Source organism: Mobula birostris, chromosome 9 (assembly GCF_030028105.1).
Source record: "Mobula birostris isolate sMobBir1 chromosome 9, sMobBir1.hap1, whole genome shotgun sequence".
Classification (NCBI taxonomy): domain Eukaryota; kingdom Metazoa; phylum Chordata; class Chondrichthyes; order Myliobatiformes; family Myliobatidae; genus Mobula; species Mobula birostris.
In genome coordinates this window covers 39117479-39143409 of record NC_092378.1, presented here as the reverse complement: position 1 = coordinate 39143409, position 25931 = coordinate 39117479, and the positions used below count along the sequence as shown (strand labels likewise).

At 40.5% G+C, this 25931-nt stretch overlaps 1 protein-coding gene across 2 annotated transcripts in view; it reads left to right on the top strand.

Annotated features, from left to right (window-relative positions):
* Window positions 1-25931, top strand: part of aass (aminoadipate-semialdehyde synthase) — an 83458-nt gene that overhangs the window by 10228 nt on the left and 47299 nt on the right. For both annotated transcript variants that reach the window (XM_072267868.1, XM_072267869.1), the window contains exons 3-9: window positions 9759-9935; window positions 11962-12046; window positions 12135-12202; window positions 13900-14046; window positions 18302-18380; window positions 18974-19101; window positions 23010-23158. In XM_072267868.1, the coding sequence (XP_072123969.1) occupies window positions 9759-9935; window positions 11962-12046; window positions 12135-12202; window positions 13900-14046; window positions 18302-18380; window positions 18974-19101; window positions 23010-23158 (833 nt within the window). The remainder of the gene's footprint in view (window positions 1-9758; window positions 9936-11961; window positions 12047-12134; window positions 12203-13899; window positions 14047-18301; window positions 18381-18973; window positions 19102-23009; window positions 23159-25931) is intronic.

Below are 25931 nucleotides of genomic sequence, written 5' to 3'. Positions count from 1 at the left end.
AAAGGCTGGGAGATTTCTCATTCCTGGTGGCCAGAAGAATGCTACCTTGGTGATCAGCAAGTGACTACTCCAGTCTGGCGGTCTTTTGATGTGCAAAGAAAGTTGGTCTCCCAGTTAAGATGATCATCAGTTGGTCGGTAGTGTTGGTATTCTGAATCAATTTGTACTCTGGGTTAAAAATTGAAAATATAAACTATGAATAGATTTCAGTCATTACAGATCTTCCTTTGTCTCCTGATTAGTCCAAGCATCTTCATGAGAAAAGCACACCCTTTCCAACAGATGAGGTTGGCGTCACCAGCTAGGGGATTTGGAGTGCAAGTGGGGTAAAGTTGACAAAACAAGGCTCAGACTGGGTAAATTTGAAGAATAAGTAGTCATAATATTATATGGGAAAGACTGAGTATTTATTCTTAAGCAGATGGAGGTTCTTATCTATACTAACAATAATGTACATGGAATATGAAGAAGCAATAGTGAAGAGAACAAAGCTATTTATAAACAGAATAAAGCTATTTATAGTCATAGTCATACTTTATTAATCCCGGGGGAAATTGGTTTTCGTTACAGTTGCTTTAAGTTGAAAACCATATAATGTTTGTTAATTAGGAAGAGGTGCAGTCGACGTTTCAGGCCGAGACCCTTTGTCAGGACTAACTGAAGGAAGAGTGAGTAAGGGATTTGAAAGTTGGAGGGGGAGGGGGAGATCCAAAATGATAGGAGAAGACAGGAGGGGGAGGGATGGAGCCAAGAGCTGGGCAGGTGATAGGCAAAAGGGATACGACGGGATCATGGGACAGGAGGTCCAGGAAGAAAGACGGGGGGGGGGGTGACCCAGAGGATGGGCAAGGGGTATATTCAGAGGGACAGAGGGAGAAAAAGGAGAATGAGAGAAAGAATGTGTGTATAAAAATAAGTAACAGATGGGGTACGAGGGGGAGGTGGGGCATTAGCGGAAGTTAGAGTTCATGCCATCAGGTTGGAGGCTACCCAGACGGAATATAAGGTGTTGTTCCTCCAACCTGAGTGTGGCTTCATCTTTACAGTAGAGGAGGCCGTGGATAGACATGTCAGAATGGGAATGGGATGTGGAATTAAAATGTGTGGCCACTGGGAGATCCTGCTTTCTCTGGCGGACAGAGCGCAGGTGTTCAGCAAAGCGGTCTCCCAGTCTGCGTCGGGTCTCACCAATATATAAAAGGCCACATCAGGAGCACTGGACGCAGTATATCACCCCAGCCAACTCACAGGTGAAGTGTTGCCTCACCTGGAAGGACTGTTTGGGGCCCTGAATGATGGTAAGAGAGGAGTGCCTGGCCTGCTGCGTTCACCAGCAACTTTTATGTGTGTTGCTTGAATTTCCAGCATCTGCAGAATTCTTGTCGTTAATGTTTGTTAATTTATTAGTGCCTATTATGCAATTGATGTCTTGTTTATTGGAAGCTCTTGAAATATTGTGAAGCACCCGACACGGTCAGAAATTTTTAAATTTGGTATCACAGTCAAAACACTTGTAGACACAGTTGAAGGATGTTCATTGATCTGTAGTCATAGGATGTTCCTCAATTTTATATTGATGACTGAGTTGTCTACTTGTGGTCACAGATGAGCCTATGAGGCTCAACTTTTAAACACTGGAGTGCTCATTTATTCAAGTATGTCAGATTGCTCCAAGCCATGGAGATAGGATTCGAAGCATACAACGTAGTTGTAATAAGTGCAATATGTAGATGTCCATATTGTGTGTGAACTGTTGAAATGACAACTGCTGTTTCACTGGGTCCAAACCACATGGCAGTAAAAAGCTGGAAACCAAACTGTTCAGAACAATTCACTGTTTCAGTTATAATAAAATGAGCACTTAGCATGAGATTGCAAAGGCAGACAAAACAGATAATAGTTCACCATTATCTAAATAGCACAGAAGTAAACTAATGAAGAAATCATAGAGGGGTACTCGACACAATCTTTAGATGAGTGAGGACAACAGAAAATGAGTAAATATTACATATGAATATTTTACAACAGGACTGATCAAATTTCATATCAAAATATTCAAAGTACATTTATTATCAAAGTATGTATGCAATGTATACCACCCTGAGATTTGTCTTCCCTCAGACAGCCATGCAACAAAGAAAGAGCATGGAACCACATTCAAAGAAACCATCAAACACCCAATTTGGGAAAAAGAGAACAAATCATACAAGTGGCAAAAATGAGTGGAAAAACACACAGAATATAAATTATCAAACCACAGAGACCTTGAAACAGTCTAGGAATGTTCAGTTTAGTTTAATATTATCAAAGTTCTTTTTTTTTTAATTTTATTTTTATTTGGATAAGGAATTCACAAATATCATGTACTTTTTTCACACATATAACCTTTTCCATTTTTTTATATGTATAAAACTACAATTATTTATACATTCTTAAGTACACATTGAGATGATATAAAAGGAAAATAAACATTTAAATAGATAATTATGTACTGTGGTAAATCTAACCTATTAGGCTAAGTAATGGAATTAGTTGTTAAGAAAAATGGTAATAATAGTTTCCATATAACCCTTCTGGACCATTTCCACTGGTCCAAAATGTTGTATATAAGCCTATGTATCAACCATTGTAGGTGTTTATATCCTAATTTGTTCATGTTTGCTCCTGCCCGCAGACATAATTATCCAATCCCTATGTACTTATTTACTTAACTTTTTCATTTTTTTATCCCTTTCCCAAATCTTTCCCTTTACTTGTGTTAATTCTCTATTTTCCAAAAGAAAACAAAAAAAATAAACATTTAGACTAGAGGTGCTTACGTTAGCAATATTACTGTGTTGATGAGAAGAGCAGTATAAATTATTAGGAGAGTCATCTAAAGTCTGCTGGCATTGGGGTTATATATTCAATCCATTTATTCCAGATTTGATAAAATTTTTCTTTTTGAGTTCTCGGGGAGTAAGTCAACTTTTCCATTTTAAATATTTCCAAGATAATTTCGTACCAATCTTCTAATGTAGGTGGTATTGGATTTAGCCATTTTCTAGTGATTGATTTCTTACTTGCCGCTAAGAGGGCCTGCAGCAACTTTATATCTTCCTTCTGTTCAAGAAACAATACATGCCCCAAATAGAGCGTCTCAAAGTTCAGAGGTATCTGGGACCTAAGTACCTTAACTAATGTTCTATGAATACCTTCCCAAAATAGACTTAATTTAGGGCAATCCCAAAAAATATGAAAATGATTTGCCTCCTTGGAGCCGCACCTTCTCCAACACATCACATTTGTATCTTTATATTTTTCCTGATATGGGGTCTTGAAGTATCTTATAATGTTTTTCCAACAATGTTCTCTCCAAGTCAAAGAATTAGTCGAGGACCATTGAAAGCTGCAGATTTTCTCCCAAGCCTCCTCTGAAAGTACCAATCCCGCTTCTTTCTCCCACTTCTCTTTAATATACAGTGTATTTACATTTTTAGCATGGGAGAGTGCATTATATAATCGAGAAACTGATTTACTAGGTATTGAACTGCAAGCCGAGTTCAGAATCTTGAAAAATTCTAATTCTACTGTTGATAGGTCTGTATATCTACAACTCTGGTTAACATAGTTTCGTACTTGAAGGTACCTAAAAAAGTCATTATGTTCTAGGCCATGTTTGTCCTGCAGGATTTGGAAACTTTGTAATACTCTCTTATCTATAAATGAGAGGTAGGTTGTAAGACCTTTCTTTATCCATAGCTCAAATCTTTTATCTCCTCTGTTGGGAAGGAATTTGGTATCATATGCACACCATCTAAAGAGTTTTAACGTGTTATTAATTCCACATGAATTAACCACCTTCTGCCATACTTTTAATGTAAGATTTATCCAAGCGTTTTTAAATTTTTCCAACTGGATCATCAATCCTTTGTCAGCTATTGAGGCCTGAAGAGGAAAACTGTCAACTAATCCTAATTCTATTTCCTTCCATCTAGCCTTATATTCCCTATTACACCAATATAACAGAGGGGTTATCTGTGAGGCATAAAAATAATTTCTCAGGCAAGGAAGAACCATACCTCCTCCTTCCTTCCCTAACTGTAAGGTGTTATATCGAATTCTAGGTTTCTTTCCTTGCCAAATGAAGCGGGAAATCCATTTGTCCCATTCCCTGAATTGATTATCATCCACCTCCACCGGTAAAGTATGGAAAAGATACAATAACCGAGGAAGAATATTCATTTTTATAGTATTTATCCTTGAATTTAAACTTAAAAAGGGGATAAGATTCCATCTATGCATATCTGTTTTTATCGCTGAGATTAATGGCCCATAATTTACCTGTGACAGTGTCGAAAGATCCTTCAGCAGGGTTATTCCTAAATATTTTAATGATTTAGCTTCCCACTTAAGATCATATGTATCCTGCAATTTTTTGGATGGTGTATAATTTAGGGACATAACCTGCGTTTTCTTTACACTTATTTTATAACCTGATATTTTCCCAAAGTCATCCAACAGTGTAAACAATCCTATAAATGATTTTTCTGGTTCACTCAGATAGACCAAAACATCATCTGCGAATAACGCCACTTTCTGTTCAATCCCTGCCACCTTGATACCTTTTACAATTTCGCTCTGTTTTATTAGTTGGGCAAGCGGTTCAATATATAGCATAAAAAGGAGAGGAGAAATTGGACATCCCTGTCTAGTGCTTCTCTCTAAGATGAAGGAGTCAGAGAGGTCCCCATTTATCTTAATTCGGGCTGTAGGGCTGTCATATAGAGTCTGAATTACTGTAATAAACTTTTCTTGAAAGCCGAATCTTCCTAACACTCTGTATAGGAATGCCCAACTAACCGAATCAAAAGCTTTCTCAGCGTCCAATCCTACTACCATTGTCTCTGTCTCGTTCTTATTAACCTGTTCTAATATGCGCAGAGTTCTCCTTATGTTGTCCTGTGTTTGTCTTTGTTGAATAAATCCAGTCTGGTCTAAGTGGATTAGGCCAGGTAAAAGCTTTTCCAATCTGCGCGCTAATATAGATGTAAATAGTTTGTAATCTAAATTAAGAACACTAATTGGCTGATAATTGCCACATTCTAGTTTATCTTTACCCTCTTTAGGAATAACTGAAATAATCGCTTCTCTCCCGGAAGGTGGAGTTTCTCCTCTCTGCAAGATCCAATTAAAGGTGTTAAGTAGTAATGGGGCTAACTGTGTCTTCAGGGACTTGTACCACTCTGAGGTAAACCCATCAGAACCCGGGGACTTTCCAGCCTTTAACCTAGAGATGGCCACGTTCAGTTCTTTGACAGTTTCATTTTGTAAATCTGTAAGTTTAGGTAGATCTAAAAAATTCAATACACTGTCTATATAGGGCTCATTGGGGGCCCGGGGTTGGGAGTACAGCTCTCGATAATATGTTTCAAAACTCTCTTGAATTTTCCCTATTGTACTCTCCACAAGCTTTGTCTTTGGATTCTTTATTTTATGAATTGTACTGTCTGCTTGTTGTTTTCGTAATTTATATGCTAATAATCTAGCTAATTTACCTCCTACTTCATAATTCTTTTGTCTCAGGTAAAGAAAATTTCTTTGAGTTTCCAACGTATAAATATCGTCAATTTCACTTTGCAATTTCCTAATTTCCTGTTTTCGATTTGAATTACTTTTGTTGCTATCTACAACTTGAAGTTGTTTTAATTTTCCTTGAAGGTCTGCTAATTCTTGTGCATTGATTTTTTTCATGTGAGTGGTAATGGAAATAATTTTTCCTCTCAGTACAGCTTTCAATGTATCCCATAAGATCACTGGTGATGTTTCTCCTGTGTCATTAAGGTCTAGATATTCTTTGATTTCTCCCTTTAATCTCTCCATTACTTTCGGGTTATTGAGTATATGTGAGTTTAGCCTCCATAGTGTTTTCCTCATTTTCCTTTCCAGGATTAGAGACATAGAGACTGGGCTATGATCCGACAGATCAATTGTTGCAATATTACAGTTTTTTATCCTGAGTCTATCTGTATTAAAGATAAAGAAATAGTCTATCTTTGAATAGGCTGAATGAGGGAAAGAGTAATATGTATAATCTTTACTAGTAGGGTGTAATTCCCTCCAGACATCTATAATTCCCAACTCCTCCATCGATGAATTCACTTTCCGAGTCAGAGGTTTATTCCGAGTAACTATTCTTGAAGAATCTAATATAGAATTTAATCTAATATTAAAATCCCCTCCACAAATTACTACCCCTTGAGAACTGACCATTAGGTCAAAAATGTGTCTGAAAATGACCATTCACAACCTGGAGGAGCATAAACATTCAGCAATGTTATTTCTGTACCTTCTATTCTTCCTGTGATTTTTACGAACCGTCCTTCTTTGTCTCTAGTCTCTGAAATATGTTCATAATTAAGAGTACTTGATATTAAAGCAGCTACCCCTCTTTTGTGACTCAATTTATATGATGAATAAAATACATGCTTAAAGCCCATTCTTTTTAATTTTCCATATTCAGATTGGCTCATATGTGTTTCCTGGAGGAAAGCTATTTGTGCCCTCTCTTTTTTCAATTTAGACATAATCTTATTTCTTTTAATTGGATTCAAAACCCCATTAACATTATAGGAAATTATTTTTACCAATTCAGTTTGCATTTTTCTCTAGTAGAAAAAAAAACACACTCCGTTTCTAACCAAACAGTAAGCAATCCCTTCTCAACAGTAAACCAAGACATATAACCACACCCTAGACATTTTTGAACGTGCAACATTTGAAAATTTTTCCCGACTTCCCACAGTGAGGCCTGAGCACCGACCCGCCTCAGTTCAGAGGGATAACCTCTATCTTCACCCTGTGTTAGAGGGCCCTCAGCAGTTTGAATAATCATAGAGAATTTTCTCCTATTTATGTCTCGACCATATTGCTATCATTCAAGTTATTCTGTCTAGTTTATTTTCAGTTACCAGTTTTCATTTTACCTTTAAGTCCGATTTACTCTTTTCAGTCATTTCTCTTAATTAATCTGTGTTCTCTGTACATTCGCGTCTGAATATTTGCAGCTTTTCCTTGTAGTTTGACACTCTGGTTCGTGTGGAGCGTCCTCGCCCCACTAACTGCCACGACTTCTGCCGAATCCTCTCCAGTAGCGACTCCGGTTGGGTGATAACTTTAATAGGTAGTCCCCAGTCCGCCAGGTCCAACGTTGCCTCCTTCACCGTAGCGTAAGTTTTTCTCCCTTCGTCGTAAAAGACTCTCAGCCGAGCTGGATACAGGGTCTGGAATCTGATGTTGTTTTCCTTCAGGACTCTCCGTGTTTCCGTATATTCCTTCCGTCTGGCAAGAACCCCCGGTGCGTAGTCGTGGTCTAAACTGATTTTACAGTTGTTCCACATGAAACCTTTCTTTTGCCATGCCCTTTTAAGCACCTCTTCCTTCGTTCTGTAACTGAGAAATCTGACCAGAATCGATCTGGGCTGGGCGCCTGCTGGAGGCTGTGGTGCCAACGTGCGGTGAGCTCTTTCTCTCTGTAGGTCTTTTGCGGCCGGTATATCAAGGTTCTCTCTAAGTAGCATCTCCACGAAGGGAATCATCAATCCGGGTTTACCTTCAGTTCCTTCGGGAACTCCGTAAATCCTCACATTTTCCCTTCTCGAGCGGCCTTCTTGATCTATTAGTTTCCACTGGAGCTGGTCTTGCAGCTTCAGCATTTCTGCTATCACCTCCTCTGCGTTTTGTAGCTTCTCTTCAATTCCAACAATCCTCGCTTCAGCTTCATCTATCCGTGAGTTAGTTTTTACTATTTCTCCTTTAATATCTTCCAGCTGTTTGCTGTTATCTTGTCGGAACTCGCGAATCTCTCCGAGAATCAAGGACAGAGTCACCGATTCCGCCTCATTATCTCTGTCCTGGCTTGCCGTGGGAGAGCTAGGCCCGTCACCTTGCTGCGTCTCTTTATGTTTATCAGCCTTCGGAGCGGACTTTTTAATCTTGTTCTTAGACATCATCCTTGCCCCTTTTATTAATATAGTTATGCAATATTAAGTATTTGTCTAAATTCGATTATGGGGCAGTTTACCTTCTTTTTTGTCGAGAGACCTTTTCCTTACGCCGCCATTCCCTTGATGACCCGAAAGTCCCCAATATTATCAAAGTTCATATATGTTACCATATACTACCTTGGGATTTATTTTCTTGCAGGTATTTCCAGGAAAATAAAGAAGTGTAGTAGAATGTACAGTAGGCTGTACATATACAATGACTGACAAACAACCAGACAAATGATGACACAATTGCGTAAATAAAATAATAATACTGAGAGCATGAGTTGTAAAGGGTCCTTGAAAGTGAGTCTATACTTGTAGAGTCTGTGAGGGTTATCTGCTATATATGGTGTTCCTGGTGTGGCCTCCTGTATATCGGTGAGATCCGACGTAGATTTGGAAAACTCGTCGCCGAGCACCTAGGCTCCATCTGCCAGAAAGAGTGGGATCTCCCAGTGGCTACCCATTTTAATTTCACTTCCCATTCCCATTTCGACAAGTCAGTCCATGGCCCTGTCTACTGCCACAATGAAGCCATGCTCAGGTTGGAGGAACAACACTTTATATTCCATCTGGTTAACCTCCAACCTGATGGCATGCACATTGATTTCTCGAACTTCCTGCAATAGTTCTCCCCCCACCCTGCCCCAACAATTCCCATTCCCATTCCCATTTCCCGTTCTCTCCTTATCTCCTGGCCTGCCCAACATCTCCCTCTGGTGCTCCTCCCCTTTCCCTTTCTTCTCTGGCCTGCTATCCTCTCCTATCAGATTCCCCTTTCTCCAGTCCTTCATCTCTTTCACCAGTCAATCTCCCAGCTCTTTACTTCACCCCCCCCGCCCCCTGGTTTCACCTATCCCCTACTACCTTGTATTTGTTCCTCCTCTTACCCCCCCCCCACCTTCTTACTGTGATTTCCCATCTTTTCTTTCTCCAATTCTGATGAAGGGTCTCAGCACGAAACTTTGACTGTTTACTCTTTTCCATAGATGCTGCCTGGCCTGCTGAGTTCCTCCAGCATTTTGTGTGTGCAGTTATAGTTGTAGAATGTGTTCAGAGCTGTGATGAGTGAAGTTATCCATGCCACAATGATTGTAGAGTAATAACTGTTCCTGAACCTGGCGGTGTGGAATCTAAGGCTTTTGCACCTCCTGCCCAATAGTAGTAGTGAGAAGAGACCATGGCCCTGAATGATGGAGGTCTTTGATGGTGGATGCTGCTTTCTTGTGGAAGTACTCCATGTAAATGTACTCCTTGGTGGAGAGGGCTTTGCCTGTGATGGACTAGGTTGTATCCACCATTTTCTATAATCTTTTCTTGCTCCTGGGCACTGGTATTTCCTTACCAGGTTGTGGTCAGTTTTGATGTGGGTGAGTCACGTGAAATTGTTGAATTATGAAGTGAGTTTGGAGACTGCAGTGATGAGATAAGATGAGCTACTCTTTGTCAAATTTGTGTTGAACCTTATCATATTATGCAGGAACAGGTCAATGCTCAAGAAACTACTGTAGTGTTCAAAATTCCCACAAAACAAGATGTAGATCTTTAGGCCCTGCCTTGATTGAGTTTTTGCAAAGCTTAATAGCTTCTTGTACCTGATTGAGAGCAAATGATCAACACAAATTGTGACAGATTGGAATGATTTACTGATAATTGCACAAAATGTTCTTATCTTGGGCAATCATTGCATGTCAATATATCTAAGAAAAACTATAATTGTATTGTTTTCAGCATTATCAGCAAGCAGGAGCTATTATTCAGGAAGACATCTCTGAGGCTACAATAATTATTGGAGTGAAGAGACCTCCAGTGGAAAAGCTAATACCCAGGAAAACCTATGCTTTCTTTTCACACACAATTAAAGCCCAGCAAGCAAACATGTCCCTTCTTGATGCCATCATTGAAAAGGTATAGTAGAAAGTTTTATTTTTGTTGTTAATGCCATTTTCATCTTGATCTTGAGTGTGTCCTTGGTGCGGGAATGCTAATAAAAGTACATTAAGTGAACAAAAAAAGAGAGGGAAATATATCTCTCTTTTAACCACAAAGGCCATTTGTTCAATGTTTTCTTCCTTTCTTGGTGCTAGCAGTGGTGAATTTGAACAAGCACTTCAGAACGCAACAGGGTCATGTTGTCTTACAGATTTATGGAGCATCTCATTATAAAATATTAGAACCTCTCCTCCAATTTCCTTGCCTTTTATGTATATTGCTCTGTTGCCTCCCAAAAACCTGATGATCATTCTGGGGATTTATATTATTGAATCACAATGATGTGAAATTTGTCTTGAAACTCTGTGTGAATTATTCAAATATTATATTTGTATTTCAGCTTCTGGGGACACTTCACTTTTTCCAGTGTTTGCTTACTGCATCCTTTTTCAATGGGACTTTGACTCGACCATATTAGGTACAGGATTGAATCAAAGTTGCACATAATCCTTTTGCAGACAGTAATAATGGAGATTTTTGGTGGAGGAATGTAGGAAGATTGAATGCATCTGTGTAGTGTGAGCTACACTTCAATGTACTTCCCAGAGATGGGAGTCAAGAGTATTAAATTCAGACACCTCAAACAATGGAATCAACTTCACCTGTACCTGTTAGTGCAGCCATTCCTCCATTCACGATGTATTCCCAGAAAACATTTTCTTAACTGTAATTTCATTCATTGAAAAGGCTGAATGAAATGTATAATGGGTATTTTGGTTCAGTACATTCTATTATATGGAGGGTAGGAAACTAATTGTTGCAACATAAAATTGATTTGTACATCACACATTATCCATAAGGGATCCACAGAGAAATGTTGATCCCTTGAAGGCTCTTTCCTCTGTACTTTGTACAACCCAAGATAAACATAAATATGCCCTATAATGCTCTATATGAATTAACAACCCTTAATAAGCACACAAAGATATCCATGCACCTAAAAGAAAATATTATTGGTGATCTGTTTTTGAAATGACAAGGTGCAGCTGTGTAAACTCTCTATTGAACCACAGCAGGGAACACTTGACCCTGGTTTGGATGCTGATCACTCTACTTGTACAGATAATGACTGATTTATCAATCTGCACGTGTACAGGGAGTGATTTGTTCATTCAAAAAAAAATGGATAGAGTCACGAGCCCTCCTTAAGTATGGAGGTCTATGGAGAGGAAATTTTCAGGTTACAAGGACTGAATGTACCACTTGAGTTGCTTACATAATTGCAAACATTTGTAATTTGTTTGTTTGTAAATTGAGGCAAACCTGTATCTAGTTTCTGGCCTTGGTCTACAATGGAAGATTCCACACACTGCTTCTACCTATTACTAATAAAAGTCAGTAAAGGCTGAAATATGTTAGTAATTATCATGGAACATTAAAACTGTCTTGTTTTCCTTATTAATAAAATCATACATACCTTACATGTGATTCGATTAAATAAAATATTTGAAATGAACAAATAACAACTGAATAAAGTTTTTTTTATAAATTATCATGTTTGATTAACAGTAACATAAACTACTTTATTTTAGTCATACTTGAGCGTTAGGTACTATAACAGAAACATATGATTTGAGAACTTCTTAGGCAAGACTGGGTGGCGAGAGCCATGAATTTGAGATAGGAATGTACTGGCAACATAGGATGCAAGAACAAATTGTAAGGTTTTCCAAATGTTGTGAAAGCTGCTGTGTTTTACTTCCTGTATTTCCTCAAATACTGTCAATAAATGGATTTATTTCCTTCCTGAGTGATTGCCAAAATATGCCATTGTCCATTTGGTACATATATTTATAATTACTAAATTCAGTGGAAAATCTAATTGGGCTCCAAGTACATTTGCAACCCTATACAAATAGTAAGGCAGGAACATGTACAAAAATATTATCCTGCGGTATTATAACTGCATTTTTTTCTAAAAATCACTTACGTTAATTTTCAGGAAATTCGCCTTATTGATTATGAGAAAATGGTTGACAGTAAAGGAACCAGAGTTGTGGCATTTGGTCAGTGGGCCGGGGTAGTAGGTATGTTCTTGATTTGTTAACTTCACTTGAAGCAAAAACAATGCGAGACAAACAGTATTTTCTAAGTGTGTTTTCCTGCTGTTGACAGGAATGATCAACATTTTACATGGTTTAGGGGTGCGATTCCTTGCGTTAGGCCACCACACTCCCTTCATGGTAAGAATCTTTCGCTCTTCTTGGCCTTGTCTTTCTGGGTCTGTTGGTTTGGCTTTTCAACTGTTGCTGCCAAGCATATTATGATACAAACTAACTTGTTTGTTAAGGAGTCCTGACGAAGGGTCTCGGCCCGAAATGTTGACTGTACCTCTTCCTAGAGATGCTGCCTGGCCTGCTGCGTTCACCAGCAACTTTTATGTGTGTTGTTTGTTAAGGCATGAGGGTTAGATCCTGAGACCTTAACTCCAAGAAGGACGCAGGAGTTCTGTCAAGTGACGTTCAACATCTGTTAAAATAGATTTAGATTTATGCAATGATGGGGATGGCACGGTAGTTAGCATAGTGCTGTTACAGCGACAATGTCCCGGGTTTAATTCCTGTTTGTACATTCTCCCTGTGATCGTGTGGGTTTTCCCCAGGTGCTCCAGTTTTCTCCCACGTTCAAAGACATACTGGTTAATAGGCTAATTGGTCACATGGGTGCAGTTGGGCAGTGTGGGCTTGTTGGGCCAGAAGGTCATGTACTGTGTTGGAAGTCTCTAAACTAAAAAAAATTAAAATGTTATTTTTTTTTTAAAAAACTAACAGATTGAAAGCATTGAAATACAGGTAATTCAGGCACATAACTGTGCATGCCTTTAGAACATAGAACATAATTACACACTACAGACCCTTCAGCCCACAATGTTGTGCCAATTTTTTGACCTACTCTGAGATCAACCTAACCCTTCCCTCTTACATACCCCTCCATTTTTCAATCATCCATGTGCCCATCCAAAAGTTTCTTGAATATCCCTAATGTGCCTGCCACACCTACAACCCAGGGCAGAGCATTCCGTGAACCCACCACTCCACTTCTCAAGGTCACTGACCTCACTGAAAGAAATGGGTTTACCGCTGCTGATCGAACTTTCCCAAGTATGAAGCTGAGGGCCAGGTGTGAAGGTGGCAATCATTTCTGGGTGAAATTGTGCTGATCACCGAAATGAACTTGGCCCTTCAGGCCAGGATCAAACAGCTAGGTATGATGGCTTCCTGGTGCATGCTGAAACATGCAAAAAAAAATGTAATCTGCTGAGATCTGCATTTTGGCACCATCTCAAAGTCCTCTGGATTTGCTACAGAACATGTCACAAGGTAGCTCCAAATGCTAAAAATTATTCAGCACCTCTCACAGTGCTCAGCAGTTGTCAAACTCGTAAAAATTCCAGCTATAAGGAGTGATTTGATTGGTTGGGTTTATTTTCACTGAAACATGGGATGGGATTGAAGGTTGTGACCAGACTGGGTTTTTTTAAAACTTGAGGGGCATTAGATAAATAGCTAGTCTGTTTTTTCCCAAATTAGAGGAGTCCAGAAGTAGAACCCACAGGTTTAAGGTGGGAGGGGAGAAATTTAAAGAATATCTGATGGGTAAGGTTGCGCGTGTGCGTGCGTGTGTGTGTCTCTCTCTCTCTCTCTCTCTCACACACACACACACCTGTTGTGAGGTGCCAGATAAGGTGCTGCATAGGAAAAGAGCAGAGGGATTCAGGGCAAATGGGATTGGTGGAGATGGGCATCATAGTCAGTGTTGACAAGGTGGGTACATCGCTGCTATACAATCCTATTGTTCACTTGGGGTCACAGAGCCAGCAGCTATAAACCTGGAGCTGCTATGTTAGGAGGTGGCGTCAGAGCTCTCTTCTGTTTTACAGCACATTGGCATGGCCCACAATTACCGGAACAGTGCCCAGGCAGTGCAAGCTGTGCGGGACTGCGGTTACGAGATCGCACTGGGATTAATGCCAAAGTCCATTGGACCTCTAACATTTGTGTTCACGGGCACTGGTAATGTCTCCAAGGTAGGTTGCATGCATTTTTTTCATGTTCAAGGACAATGCTTCTAATATATTGCCGGAATGGGCTAACACAGTGGGGTAGCTTGTAGTGTGGGTTCAATATGGTGACATCTCTCTAGTGTTTGCATGTTTACTGCCTGGGTTTCCTGGAGTTGCTCTGCTCTGCTTCCACATTCCAAAGAAGTGTGAGTTGATTGGTTAATTAGCTGCTGTAAATTTCTCCTCATGCGTCGGTGAGTGGTAGAGATTTGCGGGAATTGGTGGGTGTGTGGAGTAAATGAAGAAAAGCTTGAATGGGTGCTTGATTGTCAACATGAACTCAACGAATGAAAGAGCCTGTTACCACACTGTATCATGCTGTGTGGCAACATTCCAGAGATCCCCTCCATGTAAGTCACCAGGTTCCAGCCAGACAAAGACTAAGCATAAAAACTGAGCTTATTTCATTTAAATTCCTCACCACTATTTCAGTGAGAGTGCTAATAATTCACTTTTAAGCCATTGAAAAGGAACCAGATAATGGCTTTCCAACCTGATGGCATGAACATCAATTTAGAACGTAGAACAGTATAGCACAGCACAGGAAGAAGGCCCAAGTAATCAAATGGCTAATTAAACTGATCTCTTCTTCCTACACAATGTCCATATCCTTCCATTTTCCTCACATTTATGTGTCTGTCTAAACGTCTCTTAAAAGTCTCCATTGTTTCTGCCTCTACCACTACCCCAGGCAGCACATGCCTGGTTCAATCATGGACAGATGGAGATTGGTTGCTATGATTATGTAGCATCTCTTGGAGATTCCTTGAAAATGGAAGATCCAGCTCTTGAAGATGCCTTGGGATTCTCTTTAATCTTACTTGCCTAGGACTTTTTATTGCCCCCCCCCCCCCCCCCCCCGGTCTTTTCTAACTGCCGCCTTGTGTTCTTATCTGGCTTTGTTTGATCCTAGCTTCTTAGGCTTTACATCTTTTCCTTTTTCTTCTTGACTAACTTCATTACCTCTGTCGACATCCAAGATTCTCTTACCTTGCCATCCTTGTCCTTTCATCTGACTGGAGTGTACCTGTCCTGTATTCTGTGCAGATGGTCTTTAAACTCCCTCCATGTTTCAGATGTGGACTTGCTCAAGAACAGCTTTTCTCAGTTAGCTCTCCCTATTTCCTGCCTAATGCTCTCATAGTTTGCCTTGCTCCAATTTAATACTCTCCTTCAAAGTCTATATTTATCCTTATCTATGGCTATCTTAACACTTAAGGAGCTGTGGTCACTGTTCCCTAAATGTTCAACCACTGAATGGTCGGTCACCTGGCCCGGCTAATTACCTAACACCATGTTCCAGTACAGCACATCCTCTTGTTAAACGATCTATATATTGATTTAAGAACCCCTTTTGGAGCGTCTAATAAACTCTACTCCACCTAAACCTCTTGCACTCAGAAGGTTCCTGTTTATATCAGGGAAGTGGAGCGATGGAGGATGAGAGGTGAATAAGATGATGAGAGGGATTGATCATGTAGATAGCCAGAGGCTTTTTCCCCAGGGGCTGAAATGCCTAACACCAAAGGACATTGTTTAAAGGTGCTTGGAAGTAGGTACTGAGGGGTTGTCAGGGGTAAGTTTTACACACACAGAGTGGTGGGTGTGTGGAATGCACTGCTGGCAATGGTGGAGGAGGCGGATGCAACAGGGTCTTTAAGAGACTCTTAGATATATGGAGCTTAGAAAAATAGAGGGCTACGCGGTAGAGTAATTCTAGGCCATTTCTCGTGTAGGTAACATGGTCGGCACAGCACTTGTGGGCTGAAGGGCCTGTAATGTGCTGTAGATTTCTATGTTCTATATATAACATCATAGTTCCATGTACCGATCCATTGTCTAAGTTCACATTTACCCATAATACTCCGAGCATTAAAATACACATGCTTCAAACTATCTTCCCCATCATCTATATTACTTCGCTCCTGCCTGTTCTTACTGGCCCTGACATCTACCTTCCTCTCCATCCCTCCACTTTCTGACCTGGTGCCCTGGTTCCTATCCCCATGCTAAACTAGCTTAAATTCTCCCAAGTGGCTCTAGCAAAGATCCCGGCCAGGATGTTGTTTCCCCTCCAGTTTAGGTGCAACCTATCCCTCTTGTTCAGGTTATTCCTGTCCAGAAAAGTTTCCAATTATGAACAACCTGAAACATTGCCACTTCCTCAGCCATTTATTCATCTATACCATCGTCCTGTTCTTGCCCTGACTAGCATGTGGCCATGGGAGAGATTTCTCCAACTTTGTATATTCCTTCACATACCTTCTTCCAAACATCGCTTAGTTATGGATTGCATTTACACATCCTTAATTCTTATCTGTATCTATGTGTGTCCTTAACTTCAAATTCCTGATGGTGCCATCTGACATCTATTTTAATCATTCAATTCTTAAATTACTAGAATCTTATCTGAGATTTGAAATCAACAGTATCAGATAGTATTTTTCCACAAGTTATCAGTCCCAAACACTCCTATTTGCTTGTCTGTCTTTTAGATAGCTCACAGTAGGATGTTTACAATGGGACAGGCCATAGGGCTGTCAAACTTTATCAGTTATGGTCTCACATGAGACTGACTTGGTGTCGATGATATTAACATCTTTAACTCTGCCTCTTTGTTTTGTGGTTTCCAACAATTCTATCCCGGCAGGATAGTATCTTTTCAAAGCATGATGGGATACTTGACATTCCTCTGGGTGCTACATTGAAAGAATTCATCACACCCTTGTTAAGTTTTTCTACCTGCTCTAAGATAGTTGGAGACGGGAACAATTGAGAAGGATTTTTTAAACTATATTTCGGTGAGTTATAATGGAAATCCCTGGAAGTGAGCAATGTAGATTCATTGAAAGGAAAGTTGATTTCTTTCAGGAAATAATATTTTTAATTTGAGTAATTGGAGACATGGCTTGTAATAACTGGTGCCACCGCTATTCATGCCTGGGTCAGTCATGGACAGATAGTATTTGGTTGCTATGATTACGTAACAGCTCAACCTCATTGCATCATGTGATTACCGGGACGGTAGAAGAGGAACTGCTTTTTCTGTGGCCTTTCTCCTCTATCAGTCATGTGTCCTTATGAAACTGCTCACAAGTTTGTACACTATATCCATTCTGTTCAATTGAAGTTGCAGGCACCTTAGTCATTGCAAGCAGATCTGGGTTTGGTCAGATAACAGTTCTGATTTATTGTCAATCATTAATTCAGAACTTAGAAAACCCAGTCAGTTTGACTGTCTATTTACTCACTGTGATTGGGATCACAGCAGTTGTAACAAGAGAAACAGATCTATGAATGGGTTTCATTTTTATCCAGAATTATCAACTGTTCAGTGAATTTTCTTTTAAAAGCCCCAACTTTTCTTCCACTTCCCTATTTCTGTTTTGGAATGGCAATTCCTAGACTGTTAGAACTTAGTGTCCACTTCAGGCAAAAAAACTTGAAATGAATTACTGGTAACAGTTGCAATCATCTTTATTTTGGAAAGGTTAGAGGTTAACACGAGAGCAGAAGTCTAAGAGTGGCTTTTCTTCTAGTTTCTTGCATCTATTTATTGCCCTATTTCTTTTACTCAAGAATCAGAAGGTGTAAATTATAAATGGATTTAAACCATTACTATTATGGAAACAGAAGAAGTATTGTTGCTGAATTTTTTTATTTGAGTTTGTGATGTTCTTTTTTCTGTGTGCATCTTAAATGCTAATTTTAGAAATCCATTTTTACATTTCCTCCTTGTTTCTTTCATATAACCTTGGTGCTGACTTGTGTTAATATTAAATGTGCTCATTTAATTTTGTACGTATGTTATGGATAATGTTGTTGAACTCCCAGAGCATTCCAATCAATCCTATTCCTATTTCCCTGTAATCTGTAATCTCTCACACACTATTCGACTCCTCTTCTCACCCATCTACACTGGGGCTAATGTACAGTAGCAGTTAACCTTCTAGTCGGCATGTTCAGGAATGAAAGAGTAAACCGAAGAAGAGATTGGAAACCCAGGTGATCATGGAGAGAAAGCTCAAACTTCACACTGGTACCTGCGGTCGGAATAGAAGGACTACCTGATGTAGCGCTGCAGCACTCCCTTGTGTTAATGTAAACCTAAGAACTTTCTGGAAAACAAGAAAATTGTGTGGATATACTGTAAGTGGTTGGGTGGAAAAGAGCACCATGAAACACACTTTGCATTAATAACTGTTTTTTACCTTTACAGGGAGCTCAAGAAATATTTAATGAACTTCCCTGTGAATTTGTTGAGCCACACGAGCTGCGAGACGTTTTCAGTTCTGGAGGTAGACAATGATTATGACTTAAGTACTTTAATGTTTTGCAGGTCTGCGGCAAACGTGCTCTAGGGCTTTGGGCACATTCTAAAGTAGTCAAAGCTCCCTTCTATTTGGAAGGAAAGAATAATGGGCAGTATTTGATTATGTATCACTGTCCTTGGTTGCTTAAATTAAAGTACTGAGGATATATTATGCTATTTAAAAAAAAATTGGGGAAAGTGATCTTTGTCCCTTCATCTAAGAGGCCAGTGGAAAGGAAAGGGTCAGAGTTCAAAGGGATATGATTGTCATCATCGTATGCTGCAAGCTTCACGTACACCATAAGGTATAGTGTCCACAGTTCTTGTTAGAAAGTATCCTCAGCTTAGAATATAAAATCAAATGGCTGCTCCTTGCTGGCACAGTCATGAATTATTTTATGCTGTGGGAAAATGATGTCTGTAAAGTATAATAATGTCAATATAAAATAATGTCCATAAAGGGGAAGGCCAGAGAGCTAATATGAATGATCAGATTCTGTTCTTTATTGGTTACAATTGCTAATGTGTTGAGGCTTTGCCTTTGGAACTAATTCCCCTTTGCTGTTTTTGACTGCACAGATCAAAATAAGATTTACTGCACAGTTCTTAGCCGTCATCACCATCTTGTCAGAAAGAGTGATGGGAAGTATGATCCTGTGGAATATCAACACCACCCTGAGTTATACACCTCGCGCTTCAATACCGACGTAAGAAACCACGATGCACCTACTTGATGCCGAGTAATACGTTTTACAGAATATGATGTGGAATTGTATTCCCTGACTGAAATTAAGATTTAATGAAGGAGCTATTTCCTTCAAATGTCTTCGTTATCGCTGGTCCATTTTTAACAGTAAGTCCAGAGGCTGGCTGAGAAATATACCTTCCTATTGACCGGTTCACAGGGCAGCAATGGTATCTACATCATTTTCTTTGGCTGTGACATAACTGGTATATCGAGGTTCCAACATTTTTTCTGTCCTTTGTGTAAATATATATATAATTCTTTATTTTGCTGGTATCCTGTCAGGCAGGTCACCTACAAATAACTAGCCTAGCCTTCATTTGATGTCTGTTTGATTTCTAATTTTTCTCAATTCTGATGAAAAGTCATTGGCCTGAATTCTGAACTGTCTGTCAGATGCTATTTGATCTGCTTACTATTTCCAAAATTTCTAGTTTTTATTTTAATAAAAGTTGTCAGAATCTCACTTCAAATCTGGCAGGGCCCACAGAAGGAGGGAAAGATTACGCTGTCTGGAATCTCTGCTCTGCTGTTGACCTGGGCAAGCTTGGAATTCTGCTTGCCCTTTACAAAGTAAATGTAATCAAGATTAGATTAGATTCAACTTTATTATCATTGTGCCGAGTACAGATACAAAGCCAATGAAATGCAGTTAGCATCTGACCAGAAATGCAAAGAATAGTGTTATTTACAAAATAACTGCAAATAAAAAGTAAGTGCTACAGCACACAAATATAGAAGTACTGAGACAGTACAATATGGATGCAATACTGCTTAGCGCTGTGATGTGAGGTTCAGCAGTGTCACAGCCTCAGGGAAGAAGCTCTTCCTGTGCCTGCTGGTGCGGGAGCAGAGGCTCCTGTAGTGCCTAGCAGATGGGAGGAGAGTGAAAAGTCCATGGTTAGGGTGAGATGCATCCTTGATAATGCTTTTTGTCTGCCCAGGCAGCGTTTATGGTAGATTTTCTCAATGGTGGGCAATTGGGTGGCGATAATCCACTGGGCAGTTTTCACCACATGCAGGAGTGCTTTGCGGTCCAATACAGTACATTTGCCATACCGCACTGAGATGCAGTTGGTAAGTATGCTCCCAATGATACAGCGGTAAAAGTCCGTCGTATCCTGGGACAGAGGTGAGCTTTCTTGATGCTCCACAGGAAATAAAGGCGCTGTTGCACCTTTTTGATGAGGATGGAGGAGTTCAGAGACCAGGTGAGATCCTTGGAAATGTGGACACCATGGAATTTGAAGCTTGATACGCACTCTGCTACAGCTCCGTTGATGTAGGTGGGGACGTGAGTGTGGCTCCTAGCATGCCTGAAGTCCACAATGATCTCCTTGGTCTTCTGGGTGTTAAGGGGCAGGTTGTTATTGGTACACCACGCGGCCAGGTACTGGACCTCATCCCTGTAGGCCGTCTCGTCATCCCCTCAGATCAGGCCAACCACTGTGGTGTCGTGTGTAAACTTGATTATGGAGTTAGAACCATGTACAGGAATGCGGTCATAGGTGAAAAGGGAGTCCAGAAGAGGGCTCAGCACACAGCCTTGAGGCACGCCGGTGTTCAGGGTGAGAGTGGAGGAGGAGAGGTTGTCTAACTTAACTGATTGGGGTCTTAGTCAGAAAGTTCAAGGTCCAATTGCAGAGGGATGAGCTGATACCAAGCTGACGAAGTTTGGCGATCAGCTTGGAGGGGATCACAGTATTGAATGCTGAATTGAAGTCAATGAACAGCATTCTGACGTAAGAGTTGGGGCTGTCCAGGTGGGTCAGGGCAGAGTGAAGTTACAAGGAAATGGCATCCTCTGTTGACCTGTTGGTGCAATAGGCCCATTGATGGGGGTCCAGGGTATTGGGCAGACAGGATTTCAGATGTGATAGAACCAGTCTCTCAAAGCACTTTGCAATGATAGGGGTGAGTGGAACTGGATGGAAGTCATTCAGGCCCATGACAGTGGAATCCTTCAGCATTGGCATGATGGTGACGATCTTGAAGCTTGTGGGGACAACTACCTGGGCCAGGGAGAGATTAAAAATGTCCGTGAAGACCCCGGCCAACTGCCCTGCACAGACTCTGAGCACACGGCCAGGTATTCCATCCGGACCTGCTGCCTTCTGTGCATTCACCCTGCTCAGGGTAGCGCAAACATCGGAGGTGGAAAGTGAGAGAGGCAGTTCACCAGGTGAGAGATCTGCTTTGAGGGTGACCTCCTTGTTCTCTCGGTCAAAGTGAGTGTAGAATTAATTGAGCTCATCAGGGAGGGAAGCAGAGCTGGAAGGGGGTACAGTACTAGGTGGTTTGAAGTCTGTAATGACCTGTATGGCATGCCACATGTGCCGGTGGTCCGAGGAGTTGAAATGTTTCTTGATTCTCTGTATATGTGTTTAGCTTGAGAGATTCCCCTCCTCTGGTTGGCCCTGGCTGAACTGTAAGCCATCAAGGTATGACTATAGAGGTTGGAATTGGCCTTAGACTGGGAACCTGGCTTAATGGGATTCTTGCAACTTCTCTTTGGATGGGATTGCAGGTTCAAGTAATATTAGTGTACCGTTCTCAGCATAGCAGAACAGGGGTCCACTAAGTGACACTCTGCCATGAAAATATCCCAGAACTCAAGATTTTGAGCAAAACATTTTAAATTTTTAGATTATGAAGACACGTAGTTCTCTTTTATTGTCATTTAGTAATGCATGTATTAAGAAATGATACATTACTTCCTCCGAAAACACAGGACAGATCAAGACTGATAAAACTGGCAAAACCACATAATTATAACATATAGATACAACAGTGCAACAATACCATAACTTGATGAAGGAGTCCATGAGCACAGTAAAGTTCAAAGTTTCTCAAATGTCCCACATCTCACACAGACGGGAGAAGGAAGAAAAACTCTCCCTGTCGTGCCGACCGCAATCCGACTCTGAGTCATCCGAAAACTTCGAGCTCTGATCAGCTCTCTGACACCAAGTCCTGAGCGCCATCTCTGTCTGAACGAGTCGACCTCCTTCTCAGTCGTCAAAAGCAGGCAAGGCCAGGGATTTTGAGGCCTACCCTCCGAAAGATTCCTGACGAGCGTTTCAGAAATTCCTCCAGATGTTCCTCTGTGCTTTCATGTCCTTTCTCCATCAAATCAGAATTGTTTAGGATGGCTATTATGAGAGAATGTTGAGCTCAAAAACAAAGGGAGATCTGTTCCATGTTGTTCTACCACAGGTTTATTTTATATATTCAATGTTCTATATAAATGCATATGAGCCTGTATTAAAAAAAAATAGGCAGAGCAAGATTTAATGTTCTTTTTACAACTTGTCTCATTCTCGTGCATCATTTCATTAACATTCACCACTTTTCCTCAACCAGGCGATCACTTGGTGTTGGCTAAAGTATTGATTGGAAGAAAGGCTCATTTTTGGGGTTGGGCATGTGGGTGGGAGAACAAATGCAAAACACTTCACAATGAGTAAACACTCAGGGAATCTCATCAATGTCGTAGTATACCACCCTTAATTCAAGTTAATTCCCATCCCACCCAAAAAGACACCTCAGTTGTGTTAGAGGAAGCTTCTGGAATCAATGATACTTTATATAGGAACAACCGATTCCATAGCCTACTATTCTTCAGAAAAGACCAGCTTTCTAATACTTAACCCAGTTTAGCCTTTGATTATGCCTCAGTCTCTCTTTAGAATTTTCGATGTATACATGGTCTAATTCTCCCACCGTCTTTGTAAAACTTGATTACGTTGTCCATAAGTCTGTCCTCCTCTAAGAGTCTGGAATATGACAAACTGGACTATATAATTAAAATTATTTTAAAAGTGACTGCCTTAAGTCCTGGAAGATGCCAATTTGTCCATCATTTTTCAGATCGCCCCATATACCTCTTGTTTGGTGAATGGTATTTACTGGGAACCAGATACACCTCGATTACTTACCCGATTGGATGCCCAGAATTTGTTAGCATCTGCCAAAGATTTAGATTCAACTAGTGATGGTTGCCCAAGCTTACCGCACAGGTAGGATAATTTTAAATCAATAATACAGTAAGTGTGTATCTAACCTATGCTCATTGTTTGTTGTATCAGGGCAGTCTTCATTCATCAAAATGTGCATTTCTGTTATCTTGATGGAGTCCTTAGCAGCGCATGAATAAAATCAGAACATGTTGGGTGCAGTTGTGAAGAAAGGAGCTGACCATTGACCTGAAATATTAATCTTTTTTTTCTCTCCAGAGGTACAGCCTAACCTAGTACTTGTAGAAATATTTTTTAAAAATTGAAATTTCTTGCAGGTGCAGTATTTTGCTGGAGAATCATTGTTAAAAAGAGGAGTCTCAGGAGGTTATTATATGGTCTGCTGTTCCTCCTATTTTCAGTGTTCTGTTTCTTGGAGTTTAATCGCATTCTGTTATGTGGGGTGGAGGGTGGATTTTACAGTTTTCATGTGTGAGTTTGGCGCTCCACAGTGACAGGTGGTGAATATTATTCAAAGCTTATGCATGTTAAGAACCTGTCTGTGGTTCTGAGTGGGCTGAGGTGCCGTGGTAGCGTTGCAGTTAGTGCGATGTTATTACTGCTCGGGCATCAGAGTTCAATTCTGGCACCATCTGTAAGGAGTCTGTACGTTTCTCCTTTCGTGAATGTGTAGCTTTCCTCCAGGTGTGCCGGTTTCCTTCCACAGTTCAAATGTGTACCAGTTAGTTGATGAATTAGTCATTGTAAATGGTCCTGTGATTGTGCTAGGGTTAATTAGGTGGGTTACTGGGTGGTGCGGCTTGTTGAGCTGGAAGGGTTTATTCCTTGCTTTATCTCTAAATAAGTATGGTAGTTATCTTGTGCTGTCTCTTAGGAACCAAATTTTAAAACAAAAGCCTTAGTGACACATGCCTATGGAACCCACAGAGAGAAAAGACTAACTATGTAGTGAAATGGAATGGAGATCTGGCATGCTTAACTCACAAAAATGGTCAGAAAGTGGTAAAGTGACTGGGTAAATCAATTTTCTTGCAACCAGTGGTTAGGGTTTGTCAGTGAAGTGGAGGTAGGTGCAATTGTTCCATTCAAAATGGAGGTGGATATGTATCTGAAAAGAAATAATTTGCAAGATGGTGGGAAGAGTGTGGAAAGTGTGATAGGTGGGATTCTCTTGTAAATGACTTTGGGTTGAATGGTATCCTTCCATGTTGTAATCACGCTGTGTTTCTGTACACTGCAGTCTCAAAAAGTAAACATCTGCTTCTTAACTGCTGTCAAAGTGAGTAAGCAAATGTAAATCATGCACTGGGAGCAACACCTTAATGCAACTTCAGAATTTCCACTTTTCCTTAAAGCAACGTTGGAGTTCATCATGAGGGACTGTCCAAGAGAACATGAAGGAGCTCCAAATTCCTGCAATCTAAGAGCCTATGATCATGGAACTTGTCTATAGAAGAATGTCCCCGTTGCACCAGGCACTGCCTGCTGCAGTTTGCTGGGAGAATATCCTCCTCTATCCCTGTCTTGCAAATCACAAGAATGTAATCTTCTGCAAAAAAAATATTTTCAGGGCAGTTGACAGTTGAACCTGATGTTGCATAAACTCAGACATTCCACCTCTCCCGGAAGTTCTGGGAGTCTCCCGCATATCGATAGTGGCTCCTTGACACCCAGAAATTATATACAATATCCTGGAAATAGATTTTTTTGAGAGGGAGAGGGAGAGCGAGCATCCTGATTGGTCTCTCTTCGTGCTAAGCGTGGTCCCCAACCACCAGGCCACGAGGAAACGATATGAGTCAGCTGCATCTTTCCTCATTCCCTGTCACGCACTGTTGAATTTGAACGCACGCGAGGTCGTCAGTGACCCAAGACGTGCAAAGGAATGGTTCCGTGACCCATTTGTGAATGTCCCCAGTGAATCATCCATGTCAGCGTGGGAAAAAGATCAACTCCTTGAGCTTGCAAATGACGGCAGGCTGAAAAGTATGTTTAACATAACACCTCTGCCAGCATTCTGGATCAAAGACAAGGTTGAATATCCTGAGATAGCCACGGAAGCACTGAAAACGTTGCTTCCATTTCCAACATATCTCTGTGAAGCGGAGTTTTCTGCAATGAATGCAACAAAAACTAAATTGTGGAATAGACTGGATATAAGGAACCTCCTTCGAGTATCGCTGTCTCCCCTCACCCCTCGATGGGACCGTCTTGTTGCAGGAAAACAAGCCCAAGGCTCGCACTGATTCAGCGATATTGGTGTGTTGCAATGATTTTATATGTTCATACGGGGAAAATATGCGCTGTGTGTTTAATATCCATACGTTACTTAAAATGTTATAATGCGATTGACTTAACACCTATATTCCGGTTGTGATTAGCACCCCCGCCTCCGGTCGGCCGGTCCGCAAGACTGTTGTCAATATTAAACCGGTCTGCTGTGTAAAAACGATTGTGGACCCCTGCTAAGTAGACCTATCAGTTTTCTCTGTGGGCAGGGTTTACATTCGACCCCAAAAATAATGACTGTGTTGCTCGCTGCACTGTTTGCAACAGTGACTTTTCTATTGCCCATGGTGGGTTAAAATGTAAAAGACATGTTGAGGTGAGTTTAACAGGTGTCATTCATTCATTAACATAGCTAACGTTATTTAAACTAGCTGGCTAGCTGCTAAGGAGCTACGCTATTGATGTCCTACTTGATGAGGTCAAACTCCCTGTAGACTTGCTTAAAGTTGTAATAGAATAAACATGATAATATAATATAATATAAGTACATATTTTAATGTCACATTTTCTGCATATACCCAACTTG